This window comes from Xyrauchen texanus, chromosome 5 (genome assembly GCF_025860055.1).
Source record: "Xyrauchen texanus isolate HMW12.3.18 chromosome 5, RBS_HiC_50CHRs, whole genome shotgun sequence".
Classification (NCBI taxonomy): Eukaryota; Metazoa; Chordata; class Actinopteri; order Cypriniformes; family Catostomidae; genus Xyrauchen; species Xyrauchen texanus.
This window is the reverse complement of record NC_068280.1, coordinates 33,590,070-33,610,083: the sequence shown is the minus strand read 5'-3', so window position 1 is coordinate 33,610,083 and position 20,014 is coordinate 33,590,070. Positions and strand designations below refer to the sequence as shown.

Genomic DNA, 20,014 nt, shown 5'->3' with positions numbered 1-20,014 from the left:
TGGGTTTGCCTCCTCCCGGGCAGTGCCTGGTCGAGGTCTTAGGATGACATGGGCATCTGCCGGACCAAACTCCAGGCAAGTGTCACTGACAGAGAACGCTTGCAGGTCCCCAACCCTCTTGATGGAAGCGAGTGCGATCAGTAGGGCCGTCTTCAAGGAGAGGGCTCTGAGCTTGACTGATTCTAGCAGCTCAAAGGAGGGCCTCTGGAGGCCTGAAAGGACCATGGAGAGATCTCATGTGGTGGAGCCTCAACTCTCCACTGAGCGTGCCCTGTCGCAACAGCGCGTCCGCTGCCGTGTTGAGGTTGCCCAGGATATGAGTGGCGTGCAGTTGCTGCTGAATCCAAAGGAGGAGATGGCGGGCGAGTTGCGACATGTGACGAGAGCGCACGGCACCTTGGCGATTTATGCACGCTATCGTGGTGGTGCTGTCTGAACAGATCAATATGTGCTTGCCCCGAAGTAGTGGGAGAAACCTCTGCAGGGCAAGAATTACGACAAACATCTCTAGGCAGTTGATGTGCCAACCCAGCCAGAGCTGGCGGCTTCGCGCCCATTGCACACTGCGCCCCAACCCCATTTGGAGGCCTCTGTGGTGACCAGAACGCGTCGGGACACCTGCTTTAGGGGGACTCCTGTCCGCAGAAAACAGAGGTCTGTCCAAGGATTGAAAGTCTGGTGGCAGGAGGGGGTGATGAACATACAGAATGTGCCACGGCGCAATGCCCATCTCGGGACTCGAGTCTTAAGCCAGTGCTGAAGTGGCCTCATATGCATCAACCCCATATCGCTGCCGCCGCGGAGGATGCCATATGTCCCAGGAGCCTCTGGAATTGTTTTAGAGGAACCACTGTGCCTAGCTTGAACAAGGTGAGGCATTTTAGCACCAACAGTGCAAGCTCGTTTGTTAGGCGTGCTGTCATTGAGACTGAGTCTAACTCCATGGGGAGTTATGGCGGGCACTCGACGCTGGGGCTGAGAGCTGAGCCCAGGTTGAAGTTGAGCTGCCTTACGTTTGGAGGCCGCAGGGGGATGCCCTCGGCGAGCAGACGGAGCACGGCTCATGCTGTAACGGTGGTGAGGCATGATGTGAGAGATGGCCTCCATCTGTTTCTTCACCGCTGAAAACGTATGCAGATCTTTAACCCTCTGGGGTCGTCTGACATGCCGGTGTGTTCTGGTGGATAATAAAACAATTCAAATTTAAAACAAATATTTTCCTGCAATGTAATCTGTATGAAACTTAGCGATGTACAGTTTCTCCTGGCTCAGCTAATTATCTCTAATGCATTTTTTACTGGTGGGTCTGTTTCCAGCAAGGATTCCGAGTATTGAAATTTGAAATATGTCCTTATAGGCAAGATTTAGTTACATTTAAATGTTGTTTCTGCTAAAGCAGGCATTTAAATTGTATGCTGTATAATATAAATATGATATGTAATATGGTATAACATTTATATGAATGTTTAGATTAGATTTTAACTAGTGTTTATGCTGCCTCATCATAAATGAAGCTTATGCTTGCAAATATGTGTTCAGGTTAAATGAGTAAAATGCACTATAAATATGCCCATATAAGAAAATCAGCATATTATAATGATTTCTGAAGGATCATGTGACACTAAAGACTACAGTAATGATGCTGAAAATTCAGCTTTGATCACAATTGCATTTTACAATATATTCAAATAGAAAACTGTTCTTTTAAATTGTAAAAAGAGTTCACAATATCACTATTTTTATTGTATTTTGGAACAAATAATTGCAGTCTTGTTTAGCAGAAGAGACTTCTTTTAATGTAGGTCTAAAATTAAGTAAAGTCTTTATGTAAAGAAAATGTATAGTCAGATTACTTCTTTTAACTTTAAACTTGATTTTGATCATTAAGTCTCCTCGCATTCATTCTCTTTCTGTCACATTCCTCATTGATAGGCCCATGGGAGGGGTCTTTGTCTCCTCAGGTGTGAATTACAATCAATATTCATGATAGTTCACGCCTTTTCGTATATGACCTTTCTAATACTAAAAGTGTCTTACAAAAGTAAAATTACTATATTGTTTTGTATGAATGAGTGATCAGGATGGTTTTCACATCATTATGTAGCAAAAACTCTAGGCTACAAGATCCAGTTCTCAAAAGGCTTGTGGAAAAATATTTAGTTTGTGTTATATGGCCTTATTTCAATGACTTTGAAAAAATATATTTTTTCAAAAACCACGCATAAACGTTATTTTCTCAAAAATACAAATATGTACACACATGTTGCTCACATATTATTGTAGCCCAGTTTGTGCTGCATACAGTGTTATCAGACATTAGCCATTAATATGTTTTTAAGCAACTGGAAAAAGCACAAATGTCAAGGCATGTCAAAATTCTACAGGGCCCAAAACACCCTCAGACCCCAGAGGGTTAAGTGCCTTGGCCTGGTGGACTTGCAGGAGGGCCAAAGCATGCAGGGTGGAGGCGGCCTGTCCGGTGGTGCTATAGGCTTTGGAGGTCAGTGACGACGTCATCCTACAAGCCTTTGAGGAGAACACCGGGCAATCCCGACAGGTGGCAGCATTTTCCGGACACAGGTGGATCGCACCTACCTGTGGGACCACCGAGATCCCGTGGGCCGTTCCGCTGCTGAGGGTAGTGAGATCGGATGAGCGAGGAGTTCGGTTGCGGGCAGTAAAGGTACCCTCCATGACCTCGTCAGCTCATCGTGCACCTCCAGGAAGAAAGGAAGAAAGGGGGGTTCCAGTCCAGTTCCCAAGGAACCAATCGTCTAGCTGTGAGGGATGCGGGGAGGACGGAGGGTTCCAGTCCAACACTATGCTCACGCAGCCCGGGCAAGCATGTCGGCCATCTGGGCAGCAGCCCAGTCGAGTCTTCCACGGCAGATGCCAGGATGCTCTCCGATGCAGCGGTGAATTTATCATCCAACTCGCCGGGTCCGAGGGAGTAGTCAGACTGACCGTGAGGCGAGCTGCTCTCACCTCGAGCCCGGACGGAAGTCAACGAGCGTGCCTGGGGGCGAGCCCGCTGCCATAACCAAATCGCCTCCATCGCCAGCCGGGTCGTCCTTTATTCCATGGGAAGAAGGAGCAACGTGGGGGGCAGCTGGAGTGGCATTCCTTTTTAGGAAGGAAAGCCACGACTGCAACGTTGCCATGGTTAAGTTCAAGAACTTAGTAGTGAGAACAAGAATCATCCACAAACGCCGCCTCAGTGTGATCGCGGCCCAGACACACTTGGCAGCGTCTATGACCGTCAGGAGTGGAGAGATATCGACCGCATCAAGGAACTACACAGAGGTGGAAGGGCATACTTAAAAAGATGCGTCCTGAAAAGGACATTCAACGCCTGCTGTGTGTGCTCTTTTAGAGAAATTAAACTCTTTTAGTGAGAGAAAATAGCTCTTTCAGAAGCGCTGTCGAAGCGCCCAGTGGGCAAAGCTGCACTGATGTGCTGAGATGGAGAAAGCCGCTGATATGTGCCGTAAATACAACAGCAAATGCTCTGCATAGGTGAGTGGAGCAGAAGTGATCTCAGCTCGCTGATCACACAACCGCTCGGCTCCGAAGAAAAAATCTGAATGGACAAATGCACGATTCCCTCCTTTTATACCCGTATGTCTGGGGTAGGGACATGCAAATTCTTTCTGCCAATTTCTCATTGACCTTTTCTCATGCTCAGAGGTATGTCAAACAAAAAATTTGTTAAGTTCAAAATACTCAAAAAGCTGATCCAAATAGTTGCCTCAATTTTTTTTTTTAGAAAACCAGCACAATATTTTTTACAGTGTATCCAGTTCCACCACTGGATATCAATGTAGCCTGATAATGCGTCTTTATAGATCATTTTTTTATATCTTCTGATTACAAAAAACTCTGGATGCTTCATAAAACTTCATGTTTTAATGGTTGTTGTTCTTTCTTTCTTTCTTTCTTTGGTTTAACTTTGCTTGTTTAAGGGATGGAGAGGTATATTTAGATGGCCTATTTAGCTTCCCTGTTTTAAAACACGAATATGCAATACTATATATGATTGCACATTTACATATTTGTTCTACTATGTATATGTTTTTTCACATATGGACAGTATGTACAATTATTGGACTGAAAAATCGTCATAAACCGTGCTGTAACTTGTTGTCCCTGTTCACACAGATTAATCTGCACAGTGTACATTCATGCAGCCATAAAACTAAATATGAGACTTAATATGAGCAAGAGACCATGCTGTTCCTGCTGCTGTCTCTGAGCTGGCACTGCCACACATCAGGGCTTAAGAGATATTCCTGTGGATGAGTGGGGCTGCATACATGCACTGGGGATTCATTTGTGTGTCAATTGCTCTAGCTGTCTAAATTAGCAGTCAGTACAGTAGGGAATTTCAGTATGGGAATTTGTCATGTGTTCATACTGTGAATGATGACCAGAAAACATGCATGTTCCAATGCATAAACTATAAAAAACAAAAAAGAAAATCCTGTTGTATATAAAAAATAAAAAAAAACTGGGGGTTGCCAGAATAATTATGTCAAAAATACAGTAAAAATGTACAGAAGAACCAGTGAATTTTACAGTTAAAATCTGTTGTAATTTACACGACTACGATGGCACTGTAAAAAAAAAAAAAAAATACAGAAGGGCACATAATGACATGAAGTTCAACGATAGAGGCTTTTCCAGGAGCAATGACCATTAAACATGTAGAGACAGTGCTCAGTGTCACACAAACACTGAACACCATCAGGTTATCACATGTGAATTTAATATAATGCAGTAAACATTAACTAAACTACATCAAATATAAAACAGAACACCCCAATGTATGTAACTGATATTAAAAATAAGAAGAAACATAACTATTCCCATAAAATATAATGAAATGTATTGGGTCACACAGGGAATTCTGGGAACGCCCGATTACTGTTTTTTTTACTGTAATAAGTACATGAACTTTCTTGGTAAACATAATCATACTTTTTACATCTAAACAATGTACTGGAAAAATGACTGTATTGTCTTTTAAAATATATAAAAATAATTTACTGTATATTTTACAGTTACTACTCATTAATCAATTAGCATTTTTACAGTCTTTTACTGTTACAATTTCAGAATTTTTTACAGTGTATTCTTTAACTGTAATCAGAGTGAGTCTGGTTTCTCCCAATGTTATTTTTCTCCTTAACCAATATCTTATGGAGTTTTGTGTTCCTTGCTACAGTCGCGTTCGGCTTGCTCACTGGAGCTCTAAATACAATGATTATTTAATCATTAAATTTTTATACACAATTTGAAATCATATTTAATCAAACTACACAACGATCACTCTAAGACTACATAGATATTATAGTTTCATTTATTTATTTATTTTATTGCATGATTTTCTGTAAAGCTGCCTTGAAACGATGTGTGTTGTGAAAAGTGCTATATAAATAAAAATAACTTTATTTATAACTTGGGAGTGACGATAATAAATTAAACAAAATATCAGGGATGTTGATTTAAAATAATTAGTAATTATTTGTAATTGCAATTATAGTATTAACAAAATTTACATGTCTTAAAATAACACATTTAAGAAGTTGACATCTTACAATGTGCATTCATTACACAAAAAACTGAAGAAAAACAAGAAGAAACAGAAAGACACAATGCAACAACCAAAGACTTCAGTCTGACTCATATGTACATAGACCAACAATTAAAAATAGCACAGACTGTGTGTTCCATTGTGAGAGACTCCTAAATCTACCATGAACAGATTAGCAAACTCGATTGCAAAATGTATTTCGATTGACTGTAGGCCAGTGATAGATTAATGTCCAATGATATGGAAATAAAAAAAACAATATATTGACTTCTAAAGCCACTTTTGTATTCAGTGCTTGTATGCTATGATTGTTATGTCTTTGAATTATCTATTGATATTTGCAATTATTCGTGATTAATATGATTGATTAATTAGCAAACCATGTATTTACTTTGATAATTTTCTAATCATTCCAAAAAAGTATGTAAGATAAATATTTTCCATGACTGTAGGAAATGGTACACCCCATGACTATTGAGCGCACCTGAATATAAGCCGCACCCACTGAATTTTTAAAATATTATTATTTTGAACATAAATAAGCCGCAGGTGCCTACCGGTACATTGAAACAAATTAACTTCACACAGGCTTTAACAAAACACGGCTTGTAACACAAATAAATAGGCTTTAACGAAACAAGGTGTGGCAGCGGGGGCGTGGTCAAGCGCCCGTCCAGGAGAGAAAAGCGGTAAGGGCGCTTACATCAAGTGCTGAAAACTGTCACACTGGTGCCAGTGTGACAGTTTTCCCAAGAAGGACAAGTGAAGCAGGGCACTTGACGTTCCAGGTAAGGCTTTTAATGGCCACAGCAATGTTTACAATAAATTTTATAAAGTTTCTCAATTCTTGGTCTTCTATGCGCCAACACTAGACTGACGTGTGTCTGTCTGTCACTCACTCTCTCTGCTGCCTTTTTATGCCGCTCTCCCCACGCTTACTGAAATTAGACACAGGTGTTAGACATTAGCTCAGGTGTAAGCGCCCTTCCCGCTTTTCTCTCCCGGACGGGCGCTTGACCACGCCCCCGCTGCCACACACGGCTTGTAACAAAAAATAAAAAATTAGCAGTAAACAGTAGCCTAGCAAGAAAGTCATTGGTCACTATCTTCCTCCTCTTGTGCACATGAAACCACTGAAGTCATCTCCTTCGGCGTCGGAGTTGAATAGCCTCAGCTTTAGTTGTCTTTTTGCACTGAGTCAATTCATCACGCTGCTGTTTCCAACGTCTCCCGTGCAGCAGCTCTATTTCCTTTCCAACAGCCAGATCAATCGCCTTCAACTTGAAAGCTGCATCATATGCATTTCTCCGTGTCTTGAGGGTGACAAAATGACTACCGTAATCAGAATGATGGGAAGTTTGAGCGCGCTCGATTTAATCTAAACAGTAAACAAAAAAGTTGTTTGACCTTAACCCGTTCTGCAATTTCATTGGTCTAATGAAAGCTTCATGCCGCCAAAAAACTGAGCACGTCACAGAATGTTTTTTTTTTTTTTTAAATACAGTTTGAAAGCGGGAAAAATCCATATATTAGCCGCGTCGTTGTTTAAGCCGCGAGGTTCAAAGCGTGGGAAAAAAGTTGTGGTTTATAGTCCGGAAATTACGGACAACTTCAGTTCCCAAATTAATTAGAGACTTTGTTTTTTTTTTACCTTGCCGCAAAATGGACATAAAGACAATTTTTGTTATTGTAATTTTATGAATTTCCAGACTAATGAAGAGTGGAAAACTGGAACATCAGAAATATCTGTCAACTCTTGTTCACATACACATTAAAGTCAATTGTCAAGACAGCCATACATCAATCAGTGGTAATCAGAAATTCCAGGTGTTTATGCAGAGATCAAGATCGAGACATTCATTCAACTATGTTTGCTTTTGCATTGCTTTTGGTGCTGGGCATTATCATATTGCTCTACCCCAGTCATTTATAATTTGAGAGTTTATGACTTGGACAAACAATGTCACTTTCTTAGAGCTTACAATTGTCTCTCAAATTTCATAAACAGAGCAGCTCATTGAATATTTCATGAATGTTCAATCTAACACACATACAAGCAACTCCACAGTAAATGAACACATTCAAGGCTCAACAATAAAGATTCCTGGAAAACTGACATATGGTGCAATCACATCACTGTTTATAATTTTCTACTCATTCTAACTGACACTTCCTATCACAAGCCATTCTTGCAACTTCGACAAAATGTCAGCCAGTTATATAACACTACCTACATATTAAACAATGTAACATTTTTCCAGCCTGACCGCAAGAAAATTAAGTAACTGGGGCAACAATTTTGTAAAATGATATTACGTGGTTCTTTAGTGTGGCTCTAAACAGGTGAAGCTTTTGTTCTCTCGAGATTCAGCAAAACCAACTTTCCTACCCTAAACCTAAAATCTACAGTAAACTTAACTGATTGTATCATAAAACGCAAATGTCAGATAATGCAATTGCTGAAGCAACCACGTAATTTTGTGATGCTTCCATGACACTTTGGACTCATGTGTTAACTTGCATGCTCTTCAGGAATTGTACCTTAGTCCTTTGCAACACAAGTCCAATGCTTAGGGCTGACACGATTATAAAATTTGGCTGGCAATTAATTGTGAAAATAATAGTGATTGTGACGATTCATTGTTTATTTTAGGGCTCTCACGATTATGACGATTAATTGTCCGTTTTAGGTACTCAATATTCAATAATTTGAATAAATTTTCGATCCAAAATTCATCACTTTTATACACATTACTTTAAGGCTCTCCAATTAAACACACAAGCCATTATTTCACATGAAGAAAGACCTTAGAGATTCAGTGTTTCTTCATTCTATCATCTCAGGCATGACACAGGGCTCCTCGGTGTCACTGTGTGTCCTTAACACAGCATGTGTGAACCCACAATGACAAATAACATTTTCCATTACACAATCATTAAATTAAAGTGAAACCAGAATGCTTTACATTCACTAAAATCCTTGTTTATATTTTCGGTGGAGTTTGGCTCGAACCTCTGCATCAGTGCTGCAAGTCGGGTTAATTATTACAATGTTTTGTAAGGGATAATGTACAGTCAGCCAGTTGTTATTGTACAAGAAACCCTGACAGGGTGATCAGGGCCCCGACGTGAATTGGAGGGGTCTTGTATCACCCTTAAGGGGTTTATTTTGCTTATTACATGACTACTAACCATATAAATACATGGACATAAATTAAATTATGTAATTTCAAAAGAAAGAAATCATTATTCAGCACATTATTCAGCCTATTACAAGACTTCTTGCCAGATAAACAAATAAATGGACATGACGTTTTGATTTGTATTGAAATTGTGTAATCATGCGAGAAAAAAATCGCTGAACAGCTGAAATCAACCTCCGGTTTGCATCAGAGTTTTCTGTTGGTGTTTATTTTGCGAAAATGGCCATCTGCCTCCTCATTATCCAAGCTTTTAGAAGACTACTTGCCAAATAAACAAATAAATGGACATGAAATATTGATTTGAGTTGAAAATGTTTTATTAACTTACTTGAAGAGATCACACAGCGATCAAAGAAGCAGGAGAGACGGCTTGTAAGGACATAGATGAGCGGTCTGATGCATGGAGCTGCTGTGGTTACAGAGCAATAACAGACCACTAGATGGCACCACTGACCAATCAGAATCGAGTATTCCAGGCCACCGTATAATAAGAGTTGTTAACATTATAATGTTCATTTTATATATTTGCTGCAAAGCAGTGGGTTGAAATTATCTCCTCGGTGATGTCAGCTCTGTTGATGACTTGAAGCCACAGCTGTCTATGAGAATCCTAGAAATTCTTTTTCCGTAAGTGGTGACGTTGCCAAAGGATTGGTCTATAGTTATGTGATTCTATGAAACCAGGTTGAATTTATCAAAGAACACCAAATGTTTAACTTTGCAAGAAAAATTTGATGACATTTCTGTCAACTGGCCTGAAACTCCTTCACACTAGCACTGGGCCATGCTTACGCCCGTTTCACACATACTCCGTTTGCAGTGCGTATGAGGTGCGTATTTTTTTCCGTACCGATGTTAACAGGTTAGAGCTTTTACACTGCACGCGGATGCAGTCCGTCGATCCGTTCCAGTTGCAAGTCTATTTTTACTGTGCTGCACCGCACTGAATTAAAGTGGCAGCGCATTGTTCACATTCAAATAGACATAGATTGACAAGAAACTGTAATAATTTCATCATATACGCATAATTTCAGTTAATGTGTTCTACAGTTACTAAATTACAGGGTAAAGAAAAACAAAAAAGTATGATTAAAGTCCCAAAAGTTGCAAAATGCCATCATATATGATTTTTTTACCCTAAAAAAAGACAGCGTGAACGCAAATGTGTCTCATTCTTCTCCTCCTTAGCAACAGATATAGTGTGATAGCTTTTCTGCTGTCAACAACTCGAACTACATGTAAAACAAAGAATCACAATGATTAAAATTAATTTTCACACTGTTTCAATGTCTTAAACAATGTCAAAGTTAACGTTTGGATTTAAAATAAAAATTACTTACATATTTTTGATTTTGTGGCACACAGAAACTGCGGATCAGTAGCGCACTGCAAACGCAGCATATGTGAAAGCACTATAGCGCGTGCTGTTCCTGTACCGTATACGCACCGCATACATACCGCATACGCACTGCAAATGGAGTATGTGTGAAACGGGCGTTATTGTTGATAAATGGCAATAAAGATGGACAAGAGAAGGTGCGTGTACAGTGTGAAATCATGTCTTCTCTCCCTGCATGTGCTTAGTGCTCTTTTCTTTTCCCCTGGCATTTGACTGATTGATGGCCTCATTCACCTTCTGACAACAGAAAATTATCTTTAACCTTCAAAAACATGCTTCATCTCATCAGGTTATCCTTGCAGGCACACAAACATTGTAATGACTTTAAAACAGCCTTCACACTGCAAAGCACCAAATCATCACATAACGTCACACATTCCTCATTCAAATGTCAACTTTGTACATCTCCTGATTAACTGGCCCTTTTGAATGAACCCCTGCTTTCCTTGACCCCCCTTCTGTTCCTCAAGGTGATTGCAAATTGTTGGGATTGAAGGACTGTCAGTAAGGGAAAGAAAGTGCTCAGTCACTCATTTTTCATCCTGTCTTCAGCACTAAATCCTCTACACCCCTTCTGGACGTGCTGATGTGAATATCTTTAATATAGCATGCGCATATACAACTCACACATCAACATCATAGCACCCTCAGCAAGCTGGTGTTTGTCCATGTAGTGGATTGATTACTTAATAAATGCTGATCACATACAGTATATGTGCCATCCGAAACCACCATTTTCACGCATCACGTGGAACTTATCACAGCATTATGTAACAGCAGCTTTAACCATTCAAATTTGTATTCCACTTCATACATTACTTTCATTTCAATAATTCAAATGTAGGGTCATTAGGAAAAAATCTCTCAAGCTGAATGAAACTTGCATTCATATCTTCATCAATAATTAACGCACTGCTCACGATAGTCAAAGAAAGATATTTTAGCAACCAAAAAGTGAAATAAAAACTACAGAAACCATAGAATCCCCATAGTATTTGGAAGACAAATTATAGTAACCAAAACAATAAATAAATCGTAAATAAGTTACTATATTAACACTATATTACTGTAGTTACACAATGGTTAATTGCATTTAAATTATGGCTTCTGTCAAAAAACATGGTTACTATAATATAACTATAGTAAAACCATGATACATTTTATTCGGATCAAACTTTTCTCTCAACTCCCCGATCTTCACCATGCACTGTGAGGAAATCAACCTTTATATTATTTTTATTTTATTATTATAAGTAATATTAAATTAAATTAAGAATGGAGACAGGAAAAAAATTGGGGAAAAAAGTGGTTCAAAAGGTGGATTAGAACCCGGGTTGTCCCTATGAAAATTATCATATCCTCACCATCGTTACACCCCACGCAACTTCAGCAACAATAGAGGTGCAGTTTGATGTCATTGTAGAAATGGTATGATATCATCTTGTTGCTAATTTCGGTACTATATTACAGTATGCTGTCATTACCAAAAAGATATGAGATGTGACAGTTTTAAGAAACCAATGACAAATTGAAAATAAAATAAAAAACCTCTGGATTTGGCCAAATGGGATCATTAAACAGCAGAAGGATGTAATTTAATTAAATAATATACAGTCACATGCGCTGCACACTACAGTATGAACAAGAGGTGCCGCATGCGCACACACTCACACAAACTCAACACATGCTACTGATTCTTCATTTTCATGCAGTGTGTTTATAGTATAAACGGCTGTTTAAGTGTTAACACTTAAATGAACTCCTCCAGTGCTGCTTGGAGATTTCAGCTCAAGAGTTATGATAGGATTATCCCAGCACTAATGGGAAGCTTGATATAACTAACCCAAAAAACAGGAAGAACTCAAAGGTCTGTCAAAATAAAAGTCCCGCTAACATGAAAGCTCTATTGAAATGGATGCGTGAAAATTTTTATTTTAATATTAATTTAATATTAAAAAAGTAGCAATAATACTTATTCTACAATAAAAATTATATAATGTTATTTGGTTGTTTTAATATTATTATTATTATTATTACTATTATTATTATCTGTAGGCAATATCACAAATGCAAGTGTTTTATCAGCATGTGGTGATTCAGCCATAACAGCCTTGTGCCACAGGTAATCAGATTTTTTTCCCATTAATATTTTCATAAATACTGTGAAGCTCTGTTGTGCAGCATTTTATTTTATCAAAATATTCCTCAGAAGGAACGCCACTCCAGCCGCCCCCCCGCGTCGCTCCTTCTTCCCACGGGATTGAGGATGACCCGGCTTGCGATGGAGGCGATTTGGGGATGGCAGCGGGCTTGGTTTCGCTGGGTACGTCCCCGCGAACCATCCGCCCCCCGGCACGCTTGTTGACTTCCGTCCGGGCTCGAGGCAACAGCGGCTCGCCTCACAGCCAGCCTGCCTTTCCTCTTGAGCCCCCCGAGCCAGATGACCTCGCCACTGCATCGGAGAGTGGTCCGGCGTCTGATGCGGATGACTCGACTGGGCTGCCACTTTCTGGCCACATGCCCAGTCTGAGGCTGACGCCCAGATGTCCGACATGCTTTCCCGGGCATCCGTCAGCGTGGGGCTGGACTGGAACCCTCCGTCCTCCCCACAGCCTCCGCGGCTGGATGATTGGTTCCTCGGGTCTGCGTGCTGCACACAGCCACGCACCCCCCACAAATCCCTTTCTTCCCGGAAGTGCCTGATGAGATGACGAGTTCATGGAGGACACCCTTCTCCACACGTCACAAGGCCTCTCGCTCATCCGCTCTCACTACCCTTGACGGCGGAGCGGTCCACGGGTACACGGCGGTCCCCAAGGTGGACAGAGCGGTTGCGATCCACCTGTGCCCCGAGAACGTAACCACCTGGCGGGGTCGCCCTGTGCTCCCCTCCAAGGCCTGTAGGATGACGTCTTCACTGACCTCCAAAGCCTACAGCACCACTGGACAGGCCTGCACCCATGCTTGGCACGTCACCTTGTTCCCCCCTGTAGTGGGTAAAGAACCAGAAGGCTTTGACGATTTTATGGGGCGTTGGGGAAGGGTACGTGCAGCCAGACACAGCCGGTCGCTTTGGCACGTAAAATACCTGCCCGCTCCTGTGTCAGCATTACACGTACACGGCTCAGCACATGGCGTGATTTAAATTGGACCCCTAGTGTCACTTCTTCGACACAACGTCGAAGTGAGTGACAGACGGGGAATGTCTAGGTTACGGATGTAACCTCCATTCTCTGATGGAGGGAACGAGACGTTGTGTCCTCCCGGCCACGTCGCTGAACCGAGCCACTGTTGCAGCCGAACCTCATTGTCGGCTCCTCAGAAAAATCCTAAATGAAACAGATGCATTTCCCTCCCTTTATACCTGCTCAAGAGAGACCCCTAGTGTCATTTCTTCGACACATCGTCTCGTTCCCTCAATCAGGGAATGGAGGTTACATCCGTAACCTAGACATTTTTGTTGGACCTAGAGTGTTCATTACACCCGGAAAGTGTCACAATAAGTACAACAAGCCAAGTTATAGGTGGGCGATATGATCAAAATCTTATATCCCAATATGAGCAATTCATAAACATGATAATGATATATTTATGTAATATCACACGAGCAAGAGTGCAATATGGCCCTACATCTGCACTGCTGTGATTCGGCTGCAGGCCGAGTCCCGTAGGTAATTACAGCAGTGCTGATGTTGGGCCATATAGCATGATTGCAAGTGTGATATTGCTTATATACAACAGTTCAATTGACAAGTAAATAAAATAAAAAAGGAAAAACCAAGTACAGTCATAAAAATGCATTTGTGCATGGAACTATTTTCTTAAGCGACGGATCAGAATCTGCAGTTGCTAGTTCAAAACAAATGATGCGTTCAAGCCTTCATTATTCATTCAAAAAGTTCACTTCAGAAATAACATCACGGATTGTGCTGTTTCTAACAAGTTATTGGATAAACAAGGATGGATTAATATATGTGTGTGTGTGTGTGTGTGTGTGTGTGTGTGTGTGTGTGTGTGTGTGTGTGTGTGTGTGTGTGCGTGTGTGTGCATGTGTGTGTGAGAGAGAGATAGAGAGAGAGATGGAGCATGTGCGATCAACTGTTGCCACTCCCAAGCAGAGATGATGTCAGCGTTCGGAATGTCAGCTTTCTCAGTGGAAAAATAGCGTCCAAGCGGGGGTATTTCTCCCTATTTTGTGGTAGCCGCACAAGAGTCATTCATTACAGAGAGAGCGATGTCCTCCACCATTTTAAAAGGTGTGTATCCAATGTGGAAAATTGGATACACACTGGTAAGCGCCTCAAGTTCTGTAATCAAACAGCCCATTGTGTTTCTCAGCTGCGATGAGCCTTAATCCTGAAATTGTTAATTTAAAGCTGTTTAAAACAATGTCCTAGCTTAAGTAATGTAGTGGTAATACGAGCGATCACGGAGCTCTTTGCTATGTAAACAATGACTAACGGAATCACTTTACATTAACCAACTGGCTCATATTATCCACTAAAATGATCGTTTTGCCACCACCTGCTGGCTAACATATGTAATTTCAAAAATAAAGACTCCTAACTGATATGCACTGCTCTTACACTTAAAGTTTAGAACAGAAGGAACACAAGCGGAGTGATACACACACAGTGAAGCAGTGCTGATGCTGTCAGACCATCAGTGCTCATGGAACATCTCTCGTCCAATCGGATTTAAGGACCGGAACTAACTGGTGTATATATTGCATTATAAATTTTTTTAGGGAGAAATCAATGAAAATTGGTTAATATATTAAATGTACAAATTGTTAAATAAAATAAGAAAATATAAAATAGGTATATTTTTGTATAATCCAGTCAGTGAATGAAATACTTCATCTTACATAATTTTCTTTTTTATTTTGAACTTGACAATAGTCCAAGTAAAATAAAATAAAAAAAACACACACTCAACATGGTTTTAAATAATTCTTACCATAATGCTAAATTTCACATTATGCCACATTTCAGTCTGATATGTTGTTGACCAATAAAATAAATTCCTCAAATTCAAGATCTTCCCAAAGCAATGCCAAAAAGAAAATTATGTATAAATAAAAAAAATTATGAAAACATCCAACGAAAATAAACACTTCTTGCAGAAAATATCAAAAATTATGTAAACACTTCTTGCAAAAAATAAATATTAACTAAAAATATAAAAACATATGACCAAATTAATATGCTTTAGCATGCTCCATTTGAGAAAATAAATAAAATTGCTTGTATTACAAGTGAGTATCATCATGCGACACAGTTTGAAGATTAAATTTATCTGCTCTTTGTTGGCTTTTGTGAACCTACACCACAGATGTCACACCTGTTTTAATAACAAGCTCCTCTTCATTTTCTTGACTTGTTTGGGAGTCGTCCTGTTCTGAGAGATGTTTTTTCAGGGTTTTCCTGGGTCAAAAATTATTGATTAGCACGAGTGATCCTGCTTTGAGCTCTCCTGTAAATATCCATGTAGGTATAGCTGTGCACATGGATATTTACATATGGATATATTCCTGATACGGAACCTCTTATTGATTGACACTTTATATCTTTGCCATGATAAAGTCATATCGCCAAGCCCTAAGCCAAGTTAAAATTATATATATTATAGTAAAGTAATTCTGTGAGGTTACAAAAATGACTAATATGTGTAATTTAACTGTTTCAGCAAGAGATTAAAAGACTATACACTGTTTCAATATAGCATACTCAGGGGTTAAATTAGGCCGGGACGGTCAGGAACGGCCTTACAAGTTCCCCCAGATTTTGCCCCAAGAATTTTCAAGACCTTTCTATGACTTTAACAAATGGAAAACATCTTTAAAGATACAAGTCGAAATCAAAGATTTAAATTCCCAGATATTTCCAGATTTTCCATGGTAGAGCCTGGCTTTATAGACTTACAACAACATTTAAACTTCCATTTCACAAAGGTGCACAAAGTTTCCAAAGAGGGGGGTGTTGGAGGGTCAGTGATCAAACTGACCATGCTCAAAAGCCTCAGTGTTCTACCTTCATCACCAAACTTGATATTGTATGTGATCACTGTTTAAAAATGTAAGTTGCTCTTAATTGATTGTTTTAAGTGAACTCACTTTTTCCGACATTAGATAGTTCAATCAACTTTTAATATTGAGCTTATCTGACAAAAGTGTCTTTTTTTTTTTACAGTGTATTAATTTTATTTATTTATTCGTATGGGGGGTTGGGGGTCTGAACATACTGTATCAGACCCCTACTGTCTTTCAAAATTATAGGGCTCATATCTGTATTATGCAGTGTTTCTACTGAGTTACTTAAATCACCTCAAGGCTCAAAACAACTAATAATGTAGGTTACACCTTAATTGTGTCAATAGCGGCCAGTATTTCTGGCAATGTGTTCCTTGCCATAACTACATCATCAATCAAAAAAGAGCCTGTTCAATAACATGCATATACTTGCATGTGTGTGTGCCTGGCTGACAACTCACAGCAATGGCAATCTCTTGTATGCATTAAATATACAGCGTTCTGCATTCCTAAGCATGTTTGCACACTTGTGGAGTGCACATACAAAAAGTCACACACACCAGCCTCTATATTTTCAATGATACTGTCTTTCCTCACATAAAATAAGACAACATATTTGGCCTATATGCCGCCTACTCATCTTTCAGGTGCTAAAAACTTAGATTTTGCAGGCCATGAAAGCAGTAAACATTCATTCCATCTCAAAACCTAGCAGATTCCAACATTATGCACGTGAAGCCTATTGTATCAATGAGATTCTCTGTGCATGTTACAGAGGTATGCGTGCGTGAGGAGGGGACGTGGGGGCGGGCAGGCCATTCGCATGAATCAGCGGCGGTTGAAGCCGATGTGACTCAGACTTGTCGCAGTGATGCTCGCCAGTGTTCTACATTAAAAAGAGCCATGCCCACCCAGAGACAGCTCGTTGAGTTTATTAGATTGAGTGGAAACAACACTGAAGAGGCCAAACCAAGTGTCTCCATGGACCATTCAGATGCGCGCCTGACACTTGAGAGGCCTCAGTGAAAAAACAAGTTAGCCTGCTATTGTAAATATAGCCATTTTCATTTGTATAGATTTCTATTTAGAAAGTAGGTCTTGTACTATAGGCTACAATGTAAGACAAAACGTATCTTAATGTAACCATACAATCTTACCTACAGTATTCATAAAAAAAAAACAATCTATTGTTAGATTCCAGAGCAGCATTGTGGACAACATTCCTTTCTTACAACCCGTTATGTGTTCTCAAACGCACACGCACTAATAATAAATCGCATATTTGGAACAGAGCGTTTCATCGTTCAGTTTTCTTCATGTCTCAGATGTCAGATGTGTGGGGGAGGGAAGCACGCGAGGTCCATTTTTACGCCCGTACCATCATTTGTCACATACCCTTGAATAATATTTAGCCGATCAAATGCAAAAATGTGGCAGTCAAATCATTCCACAGGCGACACTTAATACTTTATTCGACTGATTCATTTTTAATCGAATGGTGCAGTTGCTGGTTAAACGGGGCCATCTCCTCTTCTCCTCCGTTACTGTGGAAACCAACATCATGCTGCTCCCGCGAATGCCAATTATCGCAGTCCAAAAATAAATAAATAAATAGTTTATATAACGACCATTTTACAGTTTACATCCAGGCAACCAGAAATAAATGTAGCCTATTACAACTCAGTTTCTTTAGAATCTAGCTGGCTGAGTGTGGCAACATCCAGCCAGTGCTCTTTAATGGATTGCGTAAACGAATGAATAACACACAAGCGTTAATAATAGAACGCCTGAATGAACGTAGGCGATAGCTATGCTGTGTTAACTCATCAGGGAATAACACACCAAACCTGTCAAATTTAACAGGGCATCACTGGAGGTGGACGAATGAACAAAACAGGGAAGGAATGTGCCGTCTGGTCACACATGTGCCATAGCCTATTTAAAACTATGAGTAAATGCTTGAATGCAAGTAGCAAGGGAACAAAACTCAATCTTGACTTACAGCAATTTGTTATAGCGAAGCTGTTGGCCACCTCTAAATTATCAATGTGAGGAGTAAGTCGGAATTCGGCCGTGCCGAACTGAACCATTCCGATTCGAAACGCGCTGTACTCTTGATCTGCTCCTCTCGGGAACAGGCCACCTGCAAAAAGAACAAAAAAACAAGCAAACGTTAAAACAGTTAATAATAAAGAATAATTAAGAATGACGTCTGCCATTTCAATGATGGTACGACGACATTTTTTAAAGCTGATTTTCAAAATCTCACATGGTACAACAGCAAAGAGGACGCTTGGCTCACAATTTACGTTGTCAAAGGTATTAAATAGAAATGAATGACTGTGATTTAAGGCGTAGACATGTGGAGCGCGCTCACCGATTTGGACGCTTGGAGAACCGCCGAGCGCCAGTCCCCATAAAGCGGGGAAAAGAAAACCCGACAAAATCATCGTCTTCTGCTTCTGCACGCGTGACGCAACCACATCCACCACACTGGCACTGTTCACAAAACAGCGGACACCATATAGTGTCGACACATGATAAAATTTACCACAGTTAAAAAACGTAGTCTATTTAAATCAGCTCCGGTACCGCGGAGGTGAAGAGAGGGAGAGCGCGCGCGATGATGCGGGAGTCTTGCCCTCCTCCTTTGCGGCTCCGTCCCTGAGAATCGTTCCAACTCAACGGACACAGTAAGAATACTGATGAAGACGGAAATAGCCGAGAGGAGCCGAAGCTGCCCTTGTTTTTAACGCATGGAGATTGGTGGCGCGCGGCCGCAAAGGGACATGATAAATTGATCAGCTGCAGCTGCTTGGCGATTTGGATAATGGCATAGCGATAAAGATTGCCATTTACTGGAGGATCTTGTTCTGCAATCTGATATACTACATTATTTTTTAATATAGTTATGAATGTGTAACAGATGTGCCCCTGCAATACAAATGCAATCCCAATTTGTCACCATATGTACATACTTCTGATATAACAAGACATTTCTTTGAGTAACATTATGCTGAGTTAAAATAAACACTTCAGCTGAAAGTGTCACTTCATTTGGCAAGTATTTTACAACAGCTGGAAGGTTTTCCTCCTTTTATTAACTGTATTTGGAGCTACAATGTTAATAGAGCCATATTTAACAGATGAATCTTGTGATTGGAGCAGTAAATTTGGGCCCACTTTGCATAGGCCCTATCTGCATATTTGTTTCAGTATAAGAATTCTGAATCTTCCTCCTCTGCCAACCTGTCTTTTCGGTTGCCTTTTAAATCAAATGTGGGTCTTCATACAAGAGGACCTCTATATCTGCAATAATGGGGCTTTTTTTTTTTGCCAAAATAGCCTACTATCCCTTCTCTTCATTGAGCACGTTTACATGCACGTTCTTACACCGATTATGCTTAATAAGCGGACAATGCATGCGGTCATGTAAACGCAATACACCGTGCCGTGAAGGCCATAAACCGCTTAAGAATAACCCAAATGACACGGGTAGATTTACGGCCATTATGCCGATTTCACATGCCACTTAAACTCCTTACCCAGTTTCTTGCCTTGTCCGATTTTTAAATAAACTGATTTTAGAGAGAAGTCAGCATATTGCTGTGCATGTAAACATGCTCATTGAGAGTTATTGAAAAACAATTGATTTAACTCTAGAATGCATATGTGGGTCAAAAATTGCATGTCCGTGAAACTTGGATCTGCCACTCCAGGTAGGCCTATTGCTCAATTAGGGTGTCTTTGACCATGCAAACTGACTTATTTAATATTTTGTGAAATAT

General features: G+C 40.2%; 1 protein-coding gene across 5 annotated transcripts in view; it reads right to left on the bottom strand.

Annotated features, from left to right (window-relative positions):
• Nucleotides 1–18,900, bottom strand: part of gria2a (glutamate receptor, ionotropic, AMPA 2a) — a 59,515-nt gene extending 40,615 nt beyond the window's left edge. For all 5 annotated transcript variants that reach the window (XM_052127220.1, XM_052127216.1, XM_052127217.1 and 2 more), the window contains exons 1-2: nt 18,604–18,900; nt 18,229–18,369 (exon numbers count right to left, since the gene is read on the bottom strand). In XM_052127220.1, coding sequence (XP_051983180.1) covers nt 18,229–18,369; nt 18,604–18,676 — 214 coding nt within the window. In that variant the 5' untranslated portion in view covers nt 18,677–18,900. The remainder of the gene's footprint in view (nt 1–18,228; nt 18,370–18,603) is intronic.
• Nucleotides 18,901–20,014: the final 1,114 nt, after the last annotated feature.